Source organism: Bos indicus x Bos taurus, chromosome 18 (assembly GCF_003369695.1).
Source record: "Bos indicus x Bos taurus breed Angus x Brahman F1 hybrid chromosome 18, Bos_hybrid_MaternalHap_v2.0, whole genome shotgun sequence".
Classification (NCBI taxonomy): domain Eukaryota; kingdom Metazoa; phylum Chordata; class Mammalia; order Artiodactyla; family Bovidae; genus Bos; species Bos indicus x Bos taurus.
In genome coordinates, this window is record NC_040093.1 from 58017199 (window position 1) to 58038753 (window position 21555).

Sequence of the window (21555 nt, forward strand, 5' to 3'; positions counted from 1 at the left end):
TAGATATGGCTAACATTTATTGAGTCATTGTTGGATACCTTACACATTCATAAAAACACCACTTTAAAAGCATTATCTCATCTACTTTAATCTTCCCAGAACTTCTAAGAGATGATGTTATCCCTTTTTTGCAGATGAAGTAATTGAGGCTCAGCGAGGTTGTCTCTGCAAGGTCACACAGCAAGGGAATGCAGAGCTTAGAATCTGAACTCTGCACTCTATCCTAGACTGTGTCCTTCATTAACAAACTTCATTCACAAACGCCTCAAAGAGGAGAAAATGGAAGGCAGGAGGTTAAACAGAAGGATGGTTTTTCTCAGGCATTATGTATATTAAATGCTTTTATAAACTTCAGATCATATAATTTTTTTCTATAACCTGTTCGCAATCCATGTCAATAGATAGAGGTATAAGTCACACTCGATAATGTACCAACATTAAGACTGAAGTGACATACACAGGCAGGCACAAAAGGGGCATGAAAGGCAGGGTGGGACAGCAGGAGGGGCCTGGACTGTGGAATGAGACACAGCTGGATCCCAACTCTCATTCTTCCACCACTAGTCTTACCACTATATCTCTAGCTATGTGACCTTGTACCAACTGTCTGTCCTTATCTGTAAAATGGAGATGTGATACCTCACCCTGTGGTCCTGAAGGGCAAATGGAACAATGCAATTGAGGTTCCTCAGCACAGCAACTGGGCAGTACTTCCATCGTTCCTTTAAATGTAAGGATGCTGTGGATATACACTCAGACAGGTGTGCAGGAGGACATGGCATCCAGTGACCCCCAAACCAGGAGGGGAGGCTCATGGAACTCCCTTACCTTTGTCCTCTCAACTCTGGGAGGATTCCTCCTTTGTCAGTCTTCCTCAGCTCTGTGGCCATTAACCAAGATTGTCAGGTAGTAGCCCCGTGACCACCACCAGCACCGTCCCTTTTGTAACCAGGACGCTCACCCTCACCGTGGCCACCACCTCATCATTGCCTGGCTGGGGAGTTAGGATGGCTCTGTCCCCAGACCATGATCAGGCTAATCTTGACAGATGAGCGCTGGCTGAGGCTCTCACTGTCTCTGAGACCAGTCTCTCCATTTGGTCCCACAGAGGGATCAGCTTCAGCAAGACTGCAGCAGCCGACGCTGCCCTTGGCTACATCCTCGCCTTCCTGGTACTCCTATCCACAGTGAAGCTTTGGCATCTGTTCAGGCTGAACCCCAAAATGAACATGATCACGTCAGCTCTGCGTCGTGCCTGGGGGGACATTTCAGGCTTTATCGTTGTCATCCTTATCATGCTCCTGGCTTACTCCATTGCAGTGAGTAGCTCCTTTGGGAAAACTTTCTGGGCTGGTCTCCTCAGAAGTAAAGGCTGCTGAGTGGTGGAGAGTTGGGGGGTTAGGAAAACCCTGGGAACCTGAGGGAGATGGTGGATCTTCTTTCTGAGTCTGGAGCCTTTCAGCTGGGAGCTCATGAACTGGTCACCCCAAATGGCAGAGGCTGGACACCTCGATTGGGTAAGAGTGAGGAAATGTACTCTCTAAGACTGAAGGGACCAACTATCTGCCACGAAGGACTCCTTTCTGTGCCTACTCTGCCTTAAGGGCCAGTTCTCCGGACATTCCAGTTACTCTGACATGCACAGAGCCCTCCCTCAGGCCAGGGGATGCAGAGGTGAAGTGGGCAGTCCCTGACCCTGAGATGGGGCAGAGATGGGGGAGACAGGATGGACACGACTGCAGGCCATGTTGGTTCCTGATGCCCTACACATGAGGCATGAACTTAGAAGGGCTGAAACCACTTCATTTAGCCCCTTAACACTGAGAGCTTTTTGACAATCATGCTCTTACGTGACTGAAAAAAATTTTTTTTGAACTATCAATTATTTTGTTTACTATCGAGTAAAATGAGAAACAAAGACCCTCTGCTACATGCTGATTTCCATCTAAATAAGCTTCAGCCCCATCCTCTCCAAGTCTATGATTCCCACTGTAACCCAGGCTCCCACCTCTCTATGACCCTTCATCCAGTCCCAGCCCACGCCAGCCCCCTTCCCAGTGCTCACCCTGCCCCATCCAGTCTCTCACCTCTGTCATCCCCCTGATGTCCATACCATACAGCAGTCTATCATATCCTCGTCTTCACTCCACCTCTAACCTTTTCCCTGCCCTTTTCACCCCAGTCCTGGCTCTCACTCCACTGACCCCACCTCATCTTCCTCTCTCACCCTCAGAAATGGGATGAAGTGTGCTGAATAAGTGATGGAGGGTATTGGCTAAGAAGCTGGAATCTGGCTTTGTTAAAAGTACTCCATCCCATCCTTTAATTCATGTGGATTTTTTCAGTCCTCCATCTGCAGTGTGTGGGCTGCAAGGACACCGCAGTGTCCTGTGGGACCAGGAGTCACCAACTCAGGGCCGAGGAACTGCTGGGCTTCCCTCTGATGCAAGAGCTATGGGGGAATCTTTGAGGAGGGGGTAACTGTGGTGAGAGGAAACCATGGTGGGGAGGCTGGTCCTGCCCAGGAAGAAGCCTGTTGTGCATCCAACCCAAATCCCCCAGAGCAAAGAGGCTGGGGCTGCAGAAAGCGCAGCACCATTACTGAGCCTTAGAGTGACCATCTGGGAGACCACAGCAGTGGCCTCCTAGTGTTGGTGTGTGAGCCCAGGTGCATGTGCATCCCCTACAGAACTAAGTGTGCACACACACCCATTTGAAGGCCCTGTGACATGGACAGTATTGCCAGGCCAAGGATGTGGCTGATCCAGACTGCTGACTCTGCTGTCAAACAACACCCTTTGGGGGTGGCATGCTTTCTTTCCTTGTTCATAAGGACTCTTTCCTTAACAGTCAAACTTAATCTTTGGTTGGAAACTCCGTTCCTACAAAACTCTCTTTGATGCGGCAGAAACAATGATCAGCCTTCAGCTGGGAATCTTCAACTATGAGGAGGTAATGGAGGGGAGAGGCAGTGAGGATGGTATGGACACTACCATCAACACCAAACCTTTATGAAAATTAGAGAAAGCGCCCCTTCAAATGCCTCCCCAGTGGATGTCACCCCTTGGGTCCATGGCCTGGCAAGCGCAGGGCAACTCCACACAAATAAAAAGGTTCTCACAGCTCACCCTGGGGATCCCTGTCTACAGAACATCAGACACTGGCTAATCAGGGGAAGGCTGTGCTGGTGGGTGTCTAGAAGGGAATGCTCCTGGGCCTAGCCAGAATGACACCCATATTGGAAACGGCAGCAGTGGGGAAGAGAGGGGCTGCCCTTTCCATCTCCAGGCAGCTTTTGAGAGCAATGCCCACACTCTCAGTCCCCAGGCAGAAGGGAAACTGCCTGGCTCCAGGATCTGCCTAGCTCTAAGGACCAGCTTCCCTCTGAAGGTGCCTACTGAGGGAAGTGACCACTAGCACACAGGACCCTGAGGGATGATTCTGGTTCTCTTCCTGACAGGTCCTGGACTACAGCCCATTGCTCGGCTCCTTCCTAATTGGGTCCTGCATCATTTTCGTGACATTTGTGGTGCTGAATCTGTTTATCTCTGTCATCCTGGTGGCGTTCAATGAAGAGCAAAAATATTATCAGGTGGGTCCCTTTGGCTTGGTCTTCAAAAGTCACTGACCTTGAACTAAGAAGAGGCTGGCTGAGCAGCATCAGACATTAGGGGAACTAAAGGATCACTGTAGCTCAAGGCCCTCATTTCACAGGAAGGGAAACTGAGGCCCAGAAGGAGGAAATTAATTCCCCAAGATCATAGCAAATGAAAGGCAGACTAGAATCACATCTCCAGTTCCCAGCTTGGGACTCTGTTCGTTACATCGGTGATTCCCAGCTATGCCTGTAGACTAGAATCATCTGGGGGCTTCTGGAAATGCCTGCTACTGCACCTGAGGCAAATAAAAACAGAATCCCGGGGGGAAGGATCCAGCCACTGGTATTCCTAAAATTTCTTGTGTGGTCTGCATGTACAATCAAGACTGAGAACCCGTTGGATTTTAGGCGATGACAAACAAAAGTTAATATTTCATGAAGTGGACTGTCTCCATTCAGAGATCTGCAAAATGGGGTGTAAGGCAGGAAACTTTTATAGGATAAAGAATAAAGGATAAGGAAGTAGAATTTAGAAAATATCTGATTGGCCAGGGCCACAGAGTCAGGCTTGTTTGGGGTGAGAAGAAAGAGGAATTAAGTATAGAGCCTGGAGTGGTCTAGCGTCTGGGGACTGGCTGACTGGCTATACTGCATTGCTGGGGGAATCTTTACAGAGACACAAAGGACACACAAGTTTCAATTTGCTGACATGGCACCCTGGGCAGGAGTGGCTCCATCTTGGGGCTAGAAATTTATTTCAAGATGTCATGTGGTCACTTTAGCTTAAATTTGAGAAACCACCAAACTCTTCTCCATTTCACATTCCCAGCAGCAACACAGGAGAGTCTTTGTACACAAATTCCTAATAGCCTTTGTTGGGGGTGGTAGAGGGCATCTTGTCATTTTCAATGGAGGGGAAGAAGGAAATCCCTGAGGATAAAGGCAGGAGTGAATACCCTTAAGATTCCCAGAAGGAAGTCAATTCCAAAACAAAAGCAACTCTAAACAGTGATATCACTTTGGCAGGGACCAAAGTGGATGAAAAAACCATGGTTTCCCCATAAGAAAGAAAAGCCTCTGAAGAGAATAGCTCTACCTAAGTCACATGGTTCTTTCTCCCTCTGCAGCTGTCGGAGGAAGGAGAGATCGTCGATTTGCTACTGATGAAGATACTCAGTTTTCTGGGCATTAAATGTAAAAGACAGGAGCCTGGAAGCAGCAGTGAGCAGCCTGTTGTCTGAGGTCTGGCACCCACAACCTGTTTCAACTATGCCCCAAATTTAAGCTGTTGGTCCAGGCATGATCTGTAGAATAGGGGAAGGCCAGCACATTAGGCCTACACTTACCAGTGATTCTGTAATCTCTCCAGGTTAGTACTTTTCTGTGTCCATATTAGAGTCACCAAGCCTGGCAAGCAAAAAAAGATAAGAGAAATACATACATATGGTTGCCACCACTATGATACTGTTCAAATGTATTTCCTCCTAGAAATAAAACAAATATTGTCTGGAGTTCATGGGGAAAAGATCCCCTCTACAGACTAATTATTTCATCTTCTCGGTCAGTCAGGAGTTGCCTTTGAATGATTCTAGCTCAGGGTTTCCCAAACTGTGGTCCAACAGATGCTAAGGGATGTCGTATTAGTTTGCTAGGGTTGCCAGAACAAAGTACCACAAACTGGGTAGCTTAAAACAATAAAAAAGTATTGCTCCACAGTTTTGGAGGATAGAAGTCCACAATCAAGGTGCTGACAAGGCCATGCTCCTGTGGTAGGCTCTATGAAGGAATCCTCTCTTTTAGCTTCTAGTGTGTGCCAGCAATCCTTGGCATTCCTTGGCTTGTAGGTGCATCACTATAACCTCTGCCTCAGTTGTCACATGGCCTTCTCCCCAGTATGGGGGCTGGGACTTTAACCTATCTCTTTAGGGGACACAATTCAACTCATAACAGCTGTCGTCCTCCCTTAAATGTTTCTAGATCAAATGTGGGAAACACTGGACATATAAATTCTTTAGCATGGGAATTGTTAGAGCTTTTAATATGCTAAATGTGCACTGTGAATCTCCTGGGATAAGTGTGAACAATAACATGTGTAATGATTCCTAAACCCCTATAACCAAGGCTTCTGGTATTACAGCACTTCATTCAGGGCTAGTGTTCTTTAGGCAATATTTTGCGAAGTGCTGATCTATACTAGTGTTTCTCAATCTTGCTTGCTGCTGCTGCTAAGTCTCTTCAGTCACGTCCGACTCTGTGAGACCCCATGGACGGCAGCCCACCTGGCTCCCCCATCCCTGGGATTCTCCAGGCAAGAACACTGGAGTGGGTTGCCATTTCCTTCTCCAACGCATGAAAGTGAAAAGTGAAAGTGAAGTTGCTCAGTCGTATCCAACTCTTAGTGAGCCCATGGACTGCAGCCCACCAGGCTCTTCCGTCCATAGGATTTTCTAGGCAAGAGTACTGGAGTGGGGTGCCATTGCCTTCTCTGTCAATGTTGCCTATATGCTAGAAACCCCAGACTTCACCCCAATTTATCTATCAGCATCTCTGGGTCACAGGCATCAATATTTTTTATGCCCCCTAGGTGATTCCAATGTGCAGTCAGATATGATAAACATGCTTTAAATTCTGAAAACCACAGATCTAGATAATAAAAGTCTTCCAGGTAACTGTGAGGACAAGTGTACATTTCCCCTCTGCTGCACAGTGGAAGCACCTGATGAATCCTCTCCAATTCACCCTGTCTTGTCTCTCCTCACACACCCATTGGAGCAGATACTCTAGGTTACCTGCCCCAGATCCATTCCATGCTTTCCTCCTTGCTGTCAGAATCCTGATTTATTCAAGTAGCCACTACCCTTACCCCACGTGACACACAGCAAGGTGAGGCTGCAGCCGCCTCAAAGTATATCTCAATCTGTCTTGATAATAGCCTTTGACAATGAGCCATCCATTTAGGGTGGCCACATGATCCAGTCTGGCCAATGAAAATTTTGAAAAGAGGTCTCTGAGACACTTCTGGGAAAGGTCAGTTTGGTAATAAAAAGAGATGAGTTCAAGGGCTGCTGGACACTGTTCGGTGTAAGACTGCTGGAACTCTGACAGCTACCTTGAGACCATGGGGTACAATCTGAAGATGGCAGAGCAGAAAGATGAAAGGAACATGTATACTTGGTGAGGTCTTTAAATAGCTACTGTAACAAGGAAGCTGAACTACTGCCAGCTTTCTATCTGGATGAGAGCTTAAATTTCCTTTTATGATGGTTGAACCAGGATCCCACTCTTCTACTGACAATGAAAAGCCAGGATCCTTTACAGAGAGACACATAACATGACAATGCACATAAAACCTTGGGGGGTTTATCTTCTATCCACCGCAAAACCCATCATCCCTTATGTATTTTGTCATGAGCTATATTTGCAGACATGCATCAAATAACTCATAGCAAAGTGTACACATGTCTTCTGAAAATATGGCACAGAAATCAACCCAAACACATACTGTCTGTTTTAAACAGGAAAAGTTCTAAGATCTGGATTAGTTATAAATTCTTTGTTTCTTTTTCCAACTATTCTCCACTTCTCTATTGACTGTAAATATCAAATTGTAAACTTCTTTCATTGTATTTCTGTGAGAGAAATAAATATATCTGCACAAAGAGATGAGCAGACCCCTTTGAGACACCTGAAAGAAATCACCACCTGAATTTTCAGGTGCCTGTACCAATTGTGTAATGAGATGACCTTTCACATCTCAAGCCATGGATGCTACAAAGATAATCAGATGGAAAAAAAATTTTAATCCCCAATGCTTGTTACATTAAAAAAAAAGACACACTTCCTACTGCTTTGGCATAAGGGCCCATGACATAGCCCACAGATTGATAAGTGACCCTGTTCTTTGTATCAAATGAGTTATTGAAGCTGGGAATAAATATTTTAGGGCATGGCTTGCATTATGCTGAAGTGACTTGCAACAAAACAGTAAAAATAGAACACTGATATTATGGAAACTAACCAAGATCTGGAGTTTAGAATACAGCACTGTGAATCAGTCAGCATCCCAAACAGAACTGAGCTTAAGAGCAGTTGACTGCAAATTGGACTGATGAGCAAGTGATGCTACTGACACCTAGTATGCTTAAGCCATAGAATGTCTCCCTCATTCCACTCCTGGGAAAGTTAGTTAACCTTTCCAAGCCTCCAGCTCTTCATCTATGAAATGAGTATAATACCTACCAGTAGGGCTTTGGTGAGAATTACAAAGATAGTGCATCCTCCCAGGCACATAACGAAGGCTCAGTGTACTCAGAGGAAAGGACAACTCAGAGGAGCATGACAGCGCTTGCAAACCACTGCACAGATGTGTTGACTTCCCCAGTTTTGTAAGTGAGGAAGAATGTTAGCACAACATTTGGGTCTCCCAAACACACACATATTCGCACATATACTCACACACGCATATACTTCAAGGTATGCCCTGTAATACTGACAGTGTGGAGATTGAGGTGTTTCTCACTCCAGTGTTTCTTTGCTGATTCTTGCCTACTCCACAAAATCTGTGTTAAAGGCGAGGTCTTTTCTCAAACCTAATTTTCTGTCTCCTTGGATTGGGTGAGACATGTCTTCTGCTTTTCTCCTAAAGTTTCAGTCACAGGACTGCTTAAGTAAGAAGCTGATCATGCTGGGTCTCAACTCTCTGCCTTTTGACTGCTACTGCAGTAGCTCCTGCAGTATAGACTCCACCAGAAGCCACTCCTGACCCTTCAACAAGTCCTTGCCCCTCTATAAGCTTCATGATTCGGTTTCTCCCCTCTTTGGAGACTGTAGGATTTGGGGAATATGCAAAGTAATAAAGTTTTCAATATTTCAAAAAGTCAAAGAGAAACTGCATTTGTGTTAGCGCACCTTTGGCCAGTGCCCAACAACCAACTTTGGCTGGAATGATTCTTTGGATCTGCTATGAATACTGCTCTGGGTGACCTTGATCCTCTTTCCCGAGGACCCAAGAGCACCACTCCTGCCTGGAGCCCTTCTCACAGCCTGGGTGGGTCTTGGAAGTCACGTAAACTGACCTACAGCTTTCACTCGCCCAGAAGCACCGCCTGAAGGCGTGGTCCCACCCCTCCCGGGACGCCCCGCCCAGCTAGGCCTGGCCCGCCTACTCCACGAGCAAGTCCCCGCCCCTCGCCACCGCCCCTTCCGGGCCTCAGGGCCTTCCGAGCGTCCACGCCCCTCCCGCCTGCGGCCCTGTCAGGCCCCGCCCCTCTCGGGGCTTCGCCCCCACGCCCCCGTCCAGCCAGCTCGCTCCGGCTCGCTCCGGCCCGGAGCCGCCCCGTCCCGCCCCGCCCCCGCCGGCCGGGGTGCTCTAGGTGCCGCGCGGAGACCCTCTGCACCCGTGTGAACATGGCGCTGCGCGCGGTGCGGAGCGTGCGGGCCGCGGTCGGCGGCCTGCGCGCCATCTCGGCACCCAGCGCGCCCTGCTTGCCGCGGCCCTGGGGACTGCGAGCGGGTGCAGTCCGGGAGCTGCGCACCGGCCCTGCTCTGCTGTCGGGTTAGTGTTGGAGGGCACGTGGGCCGAGCCGGGCTGCCTCGGGGGAAAGGGGCTGGGCCTCGATCCTTACCTCGGGTCCTCGGCCGCGGGCCGCCCGGGTCCAGCGAGGCGACCTCTGTGCGCGCTTTTTGTTGCTGGGACCCCGTGTTGCGGCGCCGTTGCTACCTCCCTGAGCTGCTGGGACGGCCCCGCAGTCTTTGTCATGCGGGTTGGGAGCCGGGGCGAGGGGGCGGGGAGACTAAAGACACGCGCGGCCGCCGTGTCCAGGGTGGTTCTGGCAGGAGTGTCGGCCGTTCGCTGCTGCAGACCCGGGCAAGGTCGCTGAGCTCCTTCGTGACCTTAGGTTCCTCGCATTTGTGAGCATCGTGCACCCTAAGAGTGAGGACAAGTAATAGGTTTTACTTTGCTATGCATATCGTCACTGTAAGTTCTGAAGTAAAAGTAAAGCAAGAGCATTTATTGAAACTTAAAGCACTGGATCTAGTTTTACCAGCTAAAGCTAGCATAATTTTGCAGACAACTATTTCCTAAGGCAGTGCGATAAAGTCTCCTGGGTTCCACTGAGGACGTTCTGCTAAAGTCTGTATCGTCGTATATAAAGTATAGTTGTGAATGTGGCTGAAACGAGGCCTTACATACACGGGCTTGAAGTAACTGGGAGACTTGCCCGTGAATATCTTGGCCATCTGTGCTACTTTAGCACAAGTGAACGCAGAGGAAAAACTGTTGGACTTCATGCACCAAAACGGGAGGCACTAAGTGCACCTCCTCGCGAACTCCGGCTTCTTATTGCACGGAGCGCAGGTCTGGTGGCTGTTATCTCATTAAGTTCGTTGTTTTAGAAACCTGTTTGGGACTAGAAAAGTTGATAAATTTAGTTCAAAGTCAAACATAACGAAGCTTACTTATCTCCCCCCCCCCCCCCCACCGTAATCTCTCAGATCTGTTGGTGGTACATATCAGTACATTACTATTTTACATACATCAATACATTACTAATTTGAATATAAGGGAAAAGCATTTCTCAGATAACTGACTTTCAAGCCTGTTATTTTTTTGGTTAGTTCAGTATTACTTTTTTGCATTGTCCTGTTAACTAGTTAAATATTGCCCAAGATATCAATAGCCATGATCTGGTTGAACACCTGAGTTTTCAGTTCTAGAGACTTGAGTTCCAAATTTTGGCTTCCTCTATCTTTGGTGGTCACTTGTTTCCCTCGCTGGAAAAATGGAAATAATAATCCCTACTTTACACACTTGTTGGATGAAATGAAAGAATGTAACTGCTGTACATATAGCCTGATGCATAGTAAGTACTTGATAATGTTACTTATTAAATGTTAGTGTATAGAATCAGCAGAAAATTGATCAAATATTAGTATATTTGATTCAGTGACTTTGAAAGGGGGAAAATGCAAAGTTCTCAAATTACTCAAAACACTTTATTTTCTGGGGGCTGAAACCCATTGTTTTCAAGACTCAAAATAACTATTTACCTAATCTCCTGTTCACCTTTCCTCCCATTGGGCCAGGGGTTAAAGGAGAATTGTACCAATCATTGTTTTTAGCCTAAATTGCGTGGCCTGGTATAAAGACTTAATGGCCTTTGAGGCCAACAGGACCTGGGTGCATTTAGCTTAGCAGTGTTGCTGCCTTTTCCTCTAAACTGTGGTTGCTCAGTTGCTAAAACTGAATGTTGAGTACTCTTGTTCCTCAAGATTATCTTTACAATTAGGCAAGATGGCAAGACCAAGGTCAGGACAGTCAAGTCATATTTATGGTTGTCCAGTCCTTTCTATAAAAAAGTGTATTAGTTTAAACTGCCAGTTCTAGAGTTGTCACAGAATGTTAGGGAGAATTGAGTGCTTTAGCCAGATAACTATATACTAGATGTTTTGCTCAGAATCTTCTTACACTTTAAAAAATTACTTCCCTCCAACTTTTGATTGCTTACTATATGCCAAGGACAGTGTTTAGAACTGGGGCTACAAATGCAATAAACCCTGCTCTTGCTTGCTTTGTGCTTGGTCTACTCCCTGGGGGAAGGTGACAGAAGGGCTGTATCTGTAGCGTGTTAAGCGCCATGTTGGGGGGAGAGGTGCAGAGAGCTGGGGGAGCAGACTGGACAGCCCAGGAACCCAGGCTTGGAGGGCTAGATAAGGCTGCTGGCAGGAAGAGTTTCTAAGCTGAGATCTGAAAGTCAAGAAAAGGCAGTGGGGAGAGTGGGTTGCAGTCAGAACACTAAGTACAAACAAATCTTAACCTTAGGGAAACATCAGATTGACCTGAAGCATTCAGTAATTTGAAGTGGAGCGGAGCAACTGACTGTGAGATTTTGCCACCTCTTCCACTGAGGAGTATGACATTCAAGTTATTTAATGATGGGGGTGGAAATTAATATTTTTTATTTACATTCTGGTATCTATCAGAGCTGTGTAATCAAGACAGTTTAATGTTTTAAGTACAGTTATCTTTTGGGTTAGGGGTAAGAGTAAACTAGCAATACTTGTTTTAAAACAGTATTGAAATTAATGAGCCATTTTCATATTAATTTCGGTACTTTTGGAAAACTGCTTCACTTCAGAATGTGGCATATATTTAAGAAGATATGCTTTATAAAAAATTTTATTCTTTTAAGCAAGTACTATCTAAGTAATTTTTTTCACATCACTCAAATTTTGGTAGGTCTTTGTTCCAGGAATCCTTGAGTAGTTTGGCCATCCTTGTATTTGAAAAGAAGCAGGTTATAAAGCCAAGGGCTAACCTATCCAGTAAATGTTGAGCAGAGCTTGCCTTTCTACCGGTTAATGTCTTAGCTCTGAGGTGACAACTGAGTTCTGATGGTATAATTTGCTTCTCATAATGATGGTAGCCACTTTATTCAAGGGCCAACTTGAATTCAGTTAAAGTAGAATCAAGAACTTAGTCAAGTTATAATTGTTCAAGGTCAGTTTTATTCCTGACACAGCTCTACCTAAAGAGGCACATTATTTTTTAGGTTAAATCATTTATGAGCATTTTTATGCTCCCAAAATTTCATCACTCTTCAGAGGGACAGACTTCTTTCTGTAAGACAGACCAGTAATGGATAGGTATACATTTGAAATGTGCTCCAGTATTTGTGTGTATGATTTAGACTGAGTAATGTTGAGTACAAATAATCAAATTGCCAAAAGATCCAAAGGTATTCACATCAAGCCATCTTTGCCTAAATAATATCACTGTTGAGATGTGTCTTTTCATATGATCTGTTTTGTCCTGGGCAGTATACTATTGAATGACAGTGTCAATAAGTCAAACAAATACTGGGAAGACCTTGCCTTTTGATAGCATTGATATGAAGAGAAATGCTTTTAAAGAAGTGATGCCACTGCTTTTCTGAAATATTGGTCTTTATTTTAGTGCGGAAATTCACAGAAAAACACGAATGGGTAACAACAGAAAATGGTGTCGGAACAGTGGGAATCAGCAATTTTGCACAGGTACTAGATTGTCTTGAAATATTTAAAACAGTCTGCTCTTGCCTAAATTGGATTGTCTTTATCTTTTAAAATTGTTTATTCTGCCCCTTAGTATCTTGGGCCCTTTAAAAGCCCTTAGAAGAACATCTGTCATAGGTGGAAAAAGAAAAACATAGGAAAGTGTATAGTGTTTTAAGAGAGTAAAAGGTTAACAGTTAATAAATTCAAGAGAAATGTTTGTTTCATATTGGGTCAGTTAAGGAAAGCAGCAGAGCAAGCAAAGGGCTGGAGTGTTAGTGTTTTGTGGATAATAGTGATATACACATGACCTGGGGACTTGAAGAAGGAACACCTAGAATGGCACAGATTACACAAAGATAAACTTTTTATTTAGAGTTTATCTCAACTAATTCCACTATTGCCACTGAGCCTCCAGTTTGATATTGTGTAAAAGAAAACTACAATATTAGAAAACTACACCAGGACTTCCCTGGTGGCTCAGATGGTAAAGCATCTGCCTACAACATGGGAGACCTGGGTTCAATCCAGTATTCTTGCCTGGAAAATCCTATGGACGGAGGAGCCTGTTAGGCTACAGTCCATGGGGTTGCAAAGAGTTGGACACGACTGAGCGACTTGGGTGGGGAGAGGAGGGGGCAGGGGATATTAACTGATGGGAGGATATGGTATTCCTCAGAAATGCTGGGATCTCATGTACTGAGAATCAATGACAGCCGTGTCTTTGTGGGCATATCTGTGTACCTACTGAGGCCCAGTACAGAATGCTCTGTGAAATACTGTATAAATATTGTCCTCCTCCCCTCAAGTTTATGAGGGGAAATCACTTAACATGGAAAACGACATGCAAAACAATATGTGGTGGATGACCTGAGTCGTACAAGGGGTTGTAACCCACTCACCTGATGGAGAGATCACTATTGATTAGTCAGCAAATCAGTAGGAGAAATGTCCTCAGTAAAATTGCAGAAGTGGAAAAGCACAAAGTGTGTTTGTTCTTAAAGGAGCTAGTCATCTTTTCAGGGCATGTGGTTGGTGACAAGGGTCACTGCCACCTGTGGGCCAGCTGATGGCATGTTTTCTTGCAAGTCCTGAGGTGAGAATAATTTTGCATTTTTAAAGGGTTATAAGAAAAAACAGAATTTGACCCCTCAAGTGTAAAGTATGTACTATTTGAATTAAAGGGATTAAATGCTTGGCTTGTTCCTAATTACTAGGTTTAATTTGATTTCTTAGAGATTTTTTTTGTTTTTGCTTTTTAAAGGAAGCTTTGGGAGATGTTGTTTACTGTAGTCTGCCTGAAGTTGGGACAAAGTTGAACAAACAAGGTGAGTGTTTTTCTCTTCTTGGTATGTCATGACTCATGCCATGAGTTTTATCTTGAATAATGACTTGTCTGCATCTTATTGCCATCCCTAGCTGTAAGGAATGATGATAGTAAAGAATAGTGAACATCTTCATATTTTATAATGGAAGGTAGGAAGTAGAGAGAAATGGCTCTTAGCACCATCCCTGCCACACATTAATGCATTAGGGATATAGCTGAGGCTCCAGTGTTCTTGCCTGGAGAATCCCAGGGACGGGGGAGCCTGGTGGGCTGCCATCTGTGGGGTCGCACAGAGTCGGACATAACTAAAGCGACTTAGCAGCAGCAGCAGCGGAGGTCTCTTAAGTTTAAAAAATAAAATCTGTTTTTCTTTGGAGGCAGTAACGAATATCAGAACATGAGTTCATGAGTCAGAATCTGGTTTTAAATCCAGGCCCCTCAACATATCAGCTGTGTGATTTGGCAGAAATTACTTAATGTAGACCTCATCTGTGAGTTAGGATAATAATAACTGCCTCATATAGTAGTTATAAAGATTAAATGGAATTAGCATAATATCCAGCATAAGATTTTTTGTTGTTTAGTCACTAAGTTGTGTCCAACTCTTTTGCAACCCTTTGGACTGTGGCCCGCCAGGCTCCTCTGTCCGTGGGATCTTCCAGGCAAGAATCTTGGAGTGGGTTGCCATTCCTCCTCTTCCTGACCCAGGCATGGAACTCATGTCTCCTGCATTGGCAGGTGGATTCTTTACCATGGAGATTAGTACTTGATAAATGTCAAGCAGTAAAACCACATGTTATTCATGGGCTCCTTTACATGTATAAGATACTGCTAGAGAATTTAAGTATCTGTTTTCTAATATCTTTGACAATATTGGCCATATCTTTTTCTGCTTAAACTTTCCCTATCATTTATCTTGTTTAAACTTTTTTTTTTTTATCTGTACATCAGTTGTTTTCTTTTTTATGCTTAATTTAAAAATTTCCATAAATAAAAATATGTTGAGTAACCTCCTTAAACTAATGAATGCTTTAAACTTTCTGCCAAAGGTGTTTTTTTAAATTGATATGAAATTTATATATGGTGAAAATGCCTAGATCTAGATCTTAACTAGATCTAGGCATTAACTATATACTCTTAACTGTATAATCCAAACAGTTTTGATAAACGATAATCTCTTCTCTGATTTCTATCACCATAGATTACTTCTGCCTGTTCTTTAACTTCATTTAAAAGGAATCGGACAATATTATGCCTAGTCTCTTTTGTCTACCATCATGAGTTTGAGATACATTCATATTAAGTGCTCAGTAATTTGCTTTTTATGCCAGCGGTGTCCCATTGTGTTTGCTGAAGTTGTTATACCATTTGTATTCTCACCAACAGTATCAGAGTTCCATGTACAACATATCTCATTGTGGTTTTAACGTGCATTTCCCTAGTGACAGATTACTCACCTTTCCATGTGCTTTTTGCCACTCACATCTTTGTGAAGTCTCTAGTCTATCTTTTTTACCATTGATTTTAGGCATCTTTTATAAATTCTAGATACAAAACCTTTTTCAGATATGTATTTTATGAATATTTTGTCATATTTATGTATAAAACATTGTGTTTTCTCTAAGATATCTTTGTCTGTCTTCATAGTTCCCAGATTATATACCCCAGTAACATGAGGTGCTGTGGGATATTTTTAATTTTTAACATCTGTTGGACACAGCACAAACTAAGAATCAGTGAAGTTAACAATTGCAATATTGAATCTTACTCTATTACTTTGGGTAATGTATCTTTGAAGCAAGTACTCCACAGTTGGTGTGGAACATGAGGTTGGGCATTGGTTGATATGACCTGATTCCCTGATGGAGAACTTATACAATATGCAGCAGACACACTTATATCTGTAAATTGTAATTAAGAATGAAAATTCTATTTTTGTTCAATTGCTGTATTTTTTTTTTAATTGCTACTCAGTTGTTAGGATATAAAAACCTTCTAAGTAGCTTGGACCTGACCTCTTAATAAATTGAAATGTTAGGTATTTGTTTTGGTCTAGGAGAAGGCAATGGCAACCCACTGCAGTACTCTTACCTGGAAAATCCCATGGACAGAGGAGCCTGGTAGGCTGCAATCCATGGGGTCGCTAGGAGTCAGACACGACTTCACTTTCACGCATTGGAGAAGGAAATGGCAACCCACTCCAGTGTTCTTGCCTGTAGAATCCCAGGGACGGGGGAGCCTGGTGGGCTGTCGTCTATGGGGTCGCACAGAGTCGGACACTACTGAAGTGACTTAGCAGCAGCAGCAGCAGCAGTTACCACGAAATCCCCACCAAGGGCACTATGAACTGAGAAAGGGCATGGTATGGGCAACTCAGGTCCATACCAAGGTTCACAGAGATTGAACATTTCATTATTAGGTATATTTAGCTGTGGGAGTTTTCAAAGATGCCCACTATCAGATGAAGCAGTTCCCTTCTATATCTAGTTTGCCGAGATTATCATTTGTGGATGTTGAATGTTTGTTGAATTTTCTCCATCTGTTGACATGTTTGAAGGGTTTTTCTTGTTTATGTGATGAATGATGATTCATTTTTCAATGTTAAACATTCATTTTGACTGTTTAACCAACCTTGGATTCCTGGTAGTCATTGTGTAAGAATTGTTTTTTATGGTGGATTCATGTTGATGTATGGCAAAACCAATACAATACTGTAAAGTAATTAACCTCCAATTAAAATAAATTTATATTATAAAAATAAAAATATTAAAAATAAAAAAGAATGTTTTTTAAAAAATGTACTGTTGATTTGCTGTTTTTTACATTATGTTCATGAGAGATACTGGTCTTTTCTTAAAATGGCTTTGTCAAATTTTGGAATCTGTTCTATCTGCCACATAAAATAAGTTTAGAAATATTCCCATCTGTTTTTCTGAAAGAATGTGCATCAGTCTTGATAGCTCATCAATTTTATCAATCTCTTGAAAGAATTTCTACTGTGTAGAATTCATTTCTACTATGCTAAATTTTCTGTTTTCCATTTCATTTATTTTTTCATGGCTTTATTTTCTTCCTCCAACTTAATGTTTTCTCGCTTCTGGAAATTTGTGGGTTTGTTGGTTTCCACAGTTTTTCTTAAATTGACTTTTTATCTGTACTGTAAAATGCCATCTCCCTTGCAATGAGTGGCAGCTAAAATCTAGTTTGATGCTTTTTTTTTGTTGGTTGTGCTGGTTATTTGTTGTTGTAAGGACTTTTGTCTAGTTGTGGGTAGCAGGGGCTGTCCTCTAGCTGGAGTACACAGGCTTGCCATTCCAGGGCTTCTCTTGTTGCAAAGCATGGGCTCTAGGTGTGTGGGCTTCAGTAGTTGTGGCTCATGAGCTCAGTAGTTGCAGCACACAGGCTTAGTTGCTCCACAGCATGTGGGAGTCTTTCTGGATCAGGGACTGAACCCATGACCCCTGCAGGCAGGTTCTTAACCATTGGACCACCAGGGAAGTCCCTAAAAATCATTTTTTTTTTTTAAGAATCAAAAGTGTCATCTCTTCTTTCGAATGTTGCCTCTTCTCTCTAAACTGCCTTCTTTTGTTCATTTTCTAGTATCTTTAGAAGCCAGGTCATTTATTTTAAGATGTTATTTTTAAATAAAACCTAAAGATATTACCTCTGTTTCATTGACTACACTAAAGCCTTTGAGTGTGTGGATCATAACAAACTGTGAAGAGCTCTTAAAGAGATGAGAATACCATACCATCTTACCAGTCTCCTCAGAAACCTGTATGCAGGTCAAGAAGCAACAGTTAGAACCCTATATGGATCAACTGATTGGTTCAAGATTGAGAAAGGAGTAGGACAGGGCTGTCTACTGTCACTCTGTCTAACTAACCTATACACTGAGCACATCATGAGAAATGCTGGGCTAGACGAGTTACAAGCTGGCATCAAGATAGGTGGGAAAGGGACTTTCCTGGTGGTCTAGTGGCTAAGACTCTGCTCCCTAATGCAGGGGGCCTGGGTCTGATCCCTGGTCAAGTAAAGTAGATCCCATATGCTACAACTAAGAGCCTGCATGCTGCAACTAAAGATCCTGCGTACTGCACCTAACACCCAGTTCAGTCAAAAAAAAAAAAAAGATAGATGGGAGAAACATCAACCTCAGATATGCAGATGATACCACTCTAAATGGCAGAAAGCAAAGAGGAATTAAAGAGCTTCTTAGTGACAGTGAAGGAGGAAAGTGAAAAAGCTGGCTTGAAACTCAACACTGAAAACTAAGATCATGGCATCTGGTCCCATTACTTCATGGCAGATAGAAGGGGAAAAGGTGAAAGTAGTGACAGATCTCTTCTTCTTGGGCTCTAAAAATCACTGCAGATGGTGACTGCAGCCATGAAATCAGAAGACGATTGCTTCTTGGCAGGAAAGCTATGACAAACCTAGACAGTGTGTTGAAAAGCAGAGTCAATATTCTGCCAACAAAGGTCTGTATAGTCAAGGCTATGGCCTTCCCAGTGGTCATGTAAGGTCATCAGAGATGACTGTAAAGAAGGCAGAACGCCAAAGAATTGCCTTCAAACTACGGTGCTGGAGAAGACTCCTGAAAGTCCCTTGGACAGCAAGGAGATCAAACCAGTCAATCTTGAGGGAAATCATCAACCCTGAATATTGATTGGAAGAACTGATGGTGAAGCTGAAGCTTCAGTATTTTGATCATCTGATGCGAAGAGCTGACTCATTAGAAAAGACCCTGATGCTGGGAAAGATTGAGGGCAGAAGAATAGGGTGTCAGAGGATGAGATGTCTGGATGGCATCATGAATGCAATGGACATGAACTCAGGCAAACTTCAGGAGATGGTGAGGGACAGGGAGGCCTGGTGCACTGCAGTCCATGGGGTTGCAGAGTCGGACATGACAGGGTGACTGAACAAAAGATATTATTTCCTTCTAAGCACTACTTTAGCTCTACCCCCACAAACTGGTATGTTACATTCACATTCAGTTCAGATCAATTTTCGATGGTCTTTCTTCATGTTCATTGATCCTTTCTTCTGTATCCAGTCAACTCTTAGTGCCATCTAGTGAATATTTTATTTTAGATAGGCCTTCCAGTTCTAGAATGTCCATTTTTAAAATTATTAGTTTTTTGCAGGTATTCCCCCAAACATTGATTCACTGTGATTTTATAACATGTTTTGAGATTCTCTGCTAATTCCAATATGTGGGTCTGTGGAACATTTTGAGATCTTTATACTGACTACTTTTCCACTTTGGCAGGCCCATACTCAATCCTCTGACCCCTTGAGCAAATAAGACTATGGTTTTTTACTTGTTCTAGTTACAGTGTGCTGTTTGGATGGGGCAGTGTTGTCAGGCTACAAATTGTATAAATGAAGATCTTGCATGACAAAACCTATGGTTTTATTTAAAGATATTTAGATCTTTTTATCATGACTATAGAGGTGATCACTTTTCTCTATTTTGTATTTTGGGATCACTAACTTGACATTTCATATTTTCTTTAATTTTCTCAATTTAGAGGAGTTTGGTGCTTTGGAAAGTGTGAAAGCTGCTAGTGAACTCTATTCTCCTCTATCAGGAGAAGTAACTGAAATTAATAAAGCTCTAGCAGAAAATCCAGGACTTGTCAACAAGTCTTGTTACGAAGACGGTAAGTTGTTGGTGAAAATTTTTTTAAGGATTGTTTGCTGCAGTTAACATTTAATCTAGACTATAAAGCAATCTTTAACTGATTGTGATTTCTTTTTGTACTTCTTGGTATTATAATAAAGACATTCTGCTTTAAAAAGAAAAAATACAGGTTAGGTTATATTTTAGATCTCTGTCAATAAAAGCATTGCCTAATTTTATAGGGTTCTTAGTATTGTAGTTGTAGACTCATTATAAACTTCAAAGTACTTACCTCTTCAGTCATAAAGCATTAATCACATTTTGTGGTAAAGGTGGTTAGTAATTATTGCATTCAGTTTTCTCATATTTTCATCTTCATAATAATGTAGTAAGGTAAACTAGTAGTAGTTTTTTCCCTTTCATAGATGAAATTCTCAAAGGATTTCTTTGGTAAGGTCAAACAGCCAATAAAATGCAAAATTAGCATTAAGTTGTAGTTTTCTATTTCCTATCGCCTGCTTCTCTCTTCTAATGCTTTCTAATGCCATTAATTTCAGTAGTTCCAGTGTTGGTGTTCTTTATTTTATATACCTGTATATTTGGATCCCTGTGTAAAGTTGTTAATGCTTATTAACTACAACCTAAGATTTCTTAATCCATGATGGTACAATTTCTTCTGGTTCTTTATCATTATTATATGTAAGAAATATTAATTCTTAAGGTTAAAATTTATGTGACTTTCTCTTTTAAAAGGTGATTTGGAATATGATACATTTTTTTGGTTGCAGGTTGGCTGATCAAGATGACATTCAGTAACCCTTCAGAACTAGATGAACTAATGAGTGAAGAAGCATATGAGAAATACATAAAATCTATTGAGGAGTGAAACTGGAACCCCTAAATAAACTACTTTGAAACAACTTAATCTAGCATAGTTGTCTTAAATTAGTGGTAGATAGATATTTAGAAAGCAACTTTTAGCAAAAGAAACTACTTGTAACAATGTTTCCTGAAGAAAATACCCCTTAACTTTCTAATGACTTCAGATAAACACTGCATCTTTTCCCACAGCATCCTGTGATTTTTAGGCTAGGCTCCAGTTATAATATTCAGAATTCCTGAAATTATCTCTGGTAAAACTAATTACAAAAATTATGTAATTCAAGGATAACATGGTTATCTTAAACCTTATATGACTTGTAACTTGCTTACAGCTATCCTTGGATTTGGGTCAAAATTATCTTTCCACTAGAAATAACTGCCAGTGGAGAAAAGTTTGTTAGTTGTATAGTGTCCAGTGAAGAATATTACTATCTTAATTTTGCAATACACTGTGTTTGCTGGTGCTATTTTTATACAGTGAAGCAACAGCCTTGCAGGAGAATAAACAATTTAATAATAAAATATTCAACTTCTTAATCATGTATTTTGTTCTGCTGTTAATATTTCCTAGTATGTTTCCTAGTATTTATAAAGATGCTAATTTTAACTTATGGGAAGTCTTTTTTTTTTTTTTTTTAAGGGAAATTTAAGTCCTGACAATGAGAAAGTTCCAAGAAAATGTTTCCTTTTAGTCACAAACCTGGCTTTTCTTAAGCAAAGATCTAGTTGCCTGATAACATCAAGTACTATTTTTTGATTATCTTTAATGTATTGAAAAAGAAATCACTGACCTTGTTTTTCTGTCATGCTAAATTAGAAGAGTGGAGTAAAAACAAGAAAAGGTGAAATTGTGACCAGCCTAGCACATGACAACCTTAAGAAAGCTAAGCCACATAAGTAATGGGAATAGAAGTGGACACAGTGAAACTTGTGGCCAACATAGCATACACTAAGAACAAACTCTTCTATCATTTTCCCAATACTGGAAGAGAAAGCAAGTATTTAGGGATTACTGTCTTCTGATAAATAAAGAGCAAACACGAGAACATAGAGTATGTAGATAGATAAGTAACATACAAGCCTTTC

The 21555-nt window shown here is 42.3% G+C and overlaps 2 protein-coding genes and 1 long non-coding RNA gene across 5 annotated transcripts in view; 2 read left to right on the top strand and 1 right to left on the bottom strand.

The window, feature by feature from the left end:
* PKD1L2 (polycystin 1 like 2) overlaps positions 1-4865 on the top strand; it is a 107942-nt gene extending 103077 nt beyond the window's left edge. The window contains exons 40-43 of the mRNA XM_027513951.1: positions 1109-1319; positions 2851-2952; positions 3461-3592; positions 4726-4865. Coding sequence (XP_027369752.1) covers positions 1109-1319; positions 2851-2952; positions 3461-3592; positions 4726-4839 — 559 coding nt within the window. The 3' untranslated portion in view covers positions 4840-4865. The remainder of the gene's footprint in view (positions 1-1108; positions 1320-2850; positions 2953-3460; positions 3593-4725) is intronic.
* The window catches only part of LOC113875507, a 25829-nt gene continuing 4274 nt past the window's right edge, over positions 1-21555 (bottom strand). The window contains exons 2-4 of one of the 3 annotated variants that reach the window (XR_003506260.1): positions 9223-9524; positions 4945-5005; positions 1-1375 (exon numbers count right to left, since the gene is read on the bottom strand). This is a non-coding gene — a long non-coding RNA (uncharacterized LOC113875507). Of the gene's footprint in view, positions 1376-3630; positions 4529-4845; positions 5006-9222; positions 9525-13533; positions 13901-21555 lie in introns of those variants that run through there. The other 2 variants (XR_003506261.1, XR_003506262.1) reach the window with 2 other exon arrangements.
* On the top strand, positions 8804-21011 carry GCSH (glycine cleavage system protein H). The gene is made up of 5 exons (XM_027513950.1): positions 8804-9152; positions 12555-12634; positions 13896-13959; positions 19496-19627; positions 20376-21011. Exons 1-5 carry the CDS (start codon positions 9005-9007, stop codon positions 20471-20473), a joined length of 522 nt encoding a protein of 173 aa, XP_027369751.1. The 5' UTR covers positions 8804-9004; the 3' UTR covers positions 20474-21011.

Bases quoted from the DNA above. Each gene is read 5' to 3' on its own strand.
- GCSH (XM_027513950.1), top strand. From the start codon at position 9,005: ATGGCGCTGCGCGCGGTGCGGAGCGTGCGGGCCGCGGTCGGCGGCCTG. The intron at 9,153-12,554 runs GTTAGTGTTGGA...TCTTTATTTTAG, and splicing joins CGGCCCTGCTCTGCTGTCGG to TGCGGAAATTCACAGAAAAA. The intron at 12,635-13,895 runs GTACTAGATTGT...TGCTTTTTAAAG, and splicing joins GAATCAGCAATTTTGCACAG to GAAGCTTTGGGAGATGTTGT.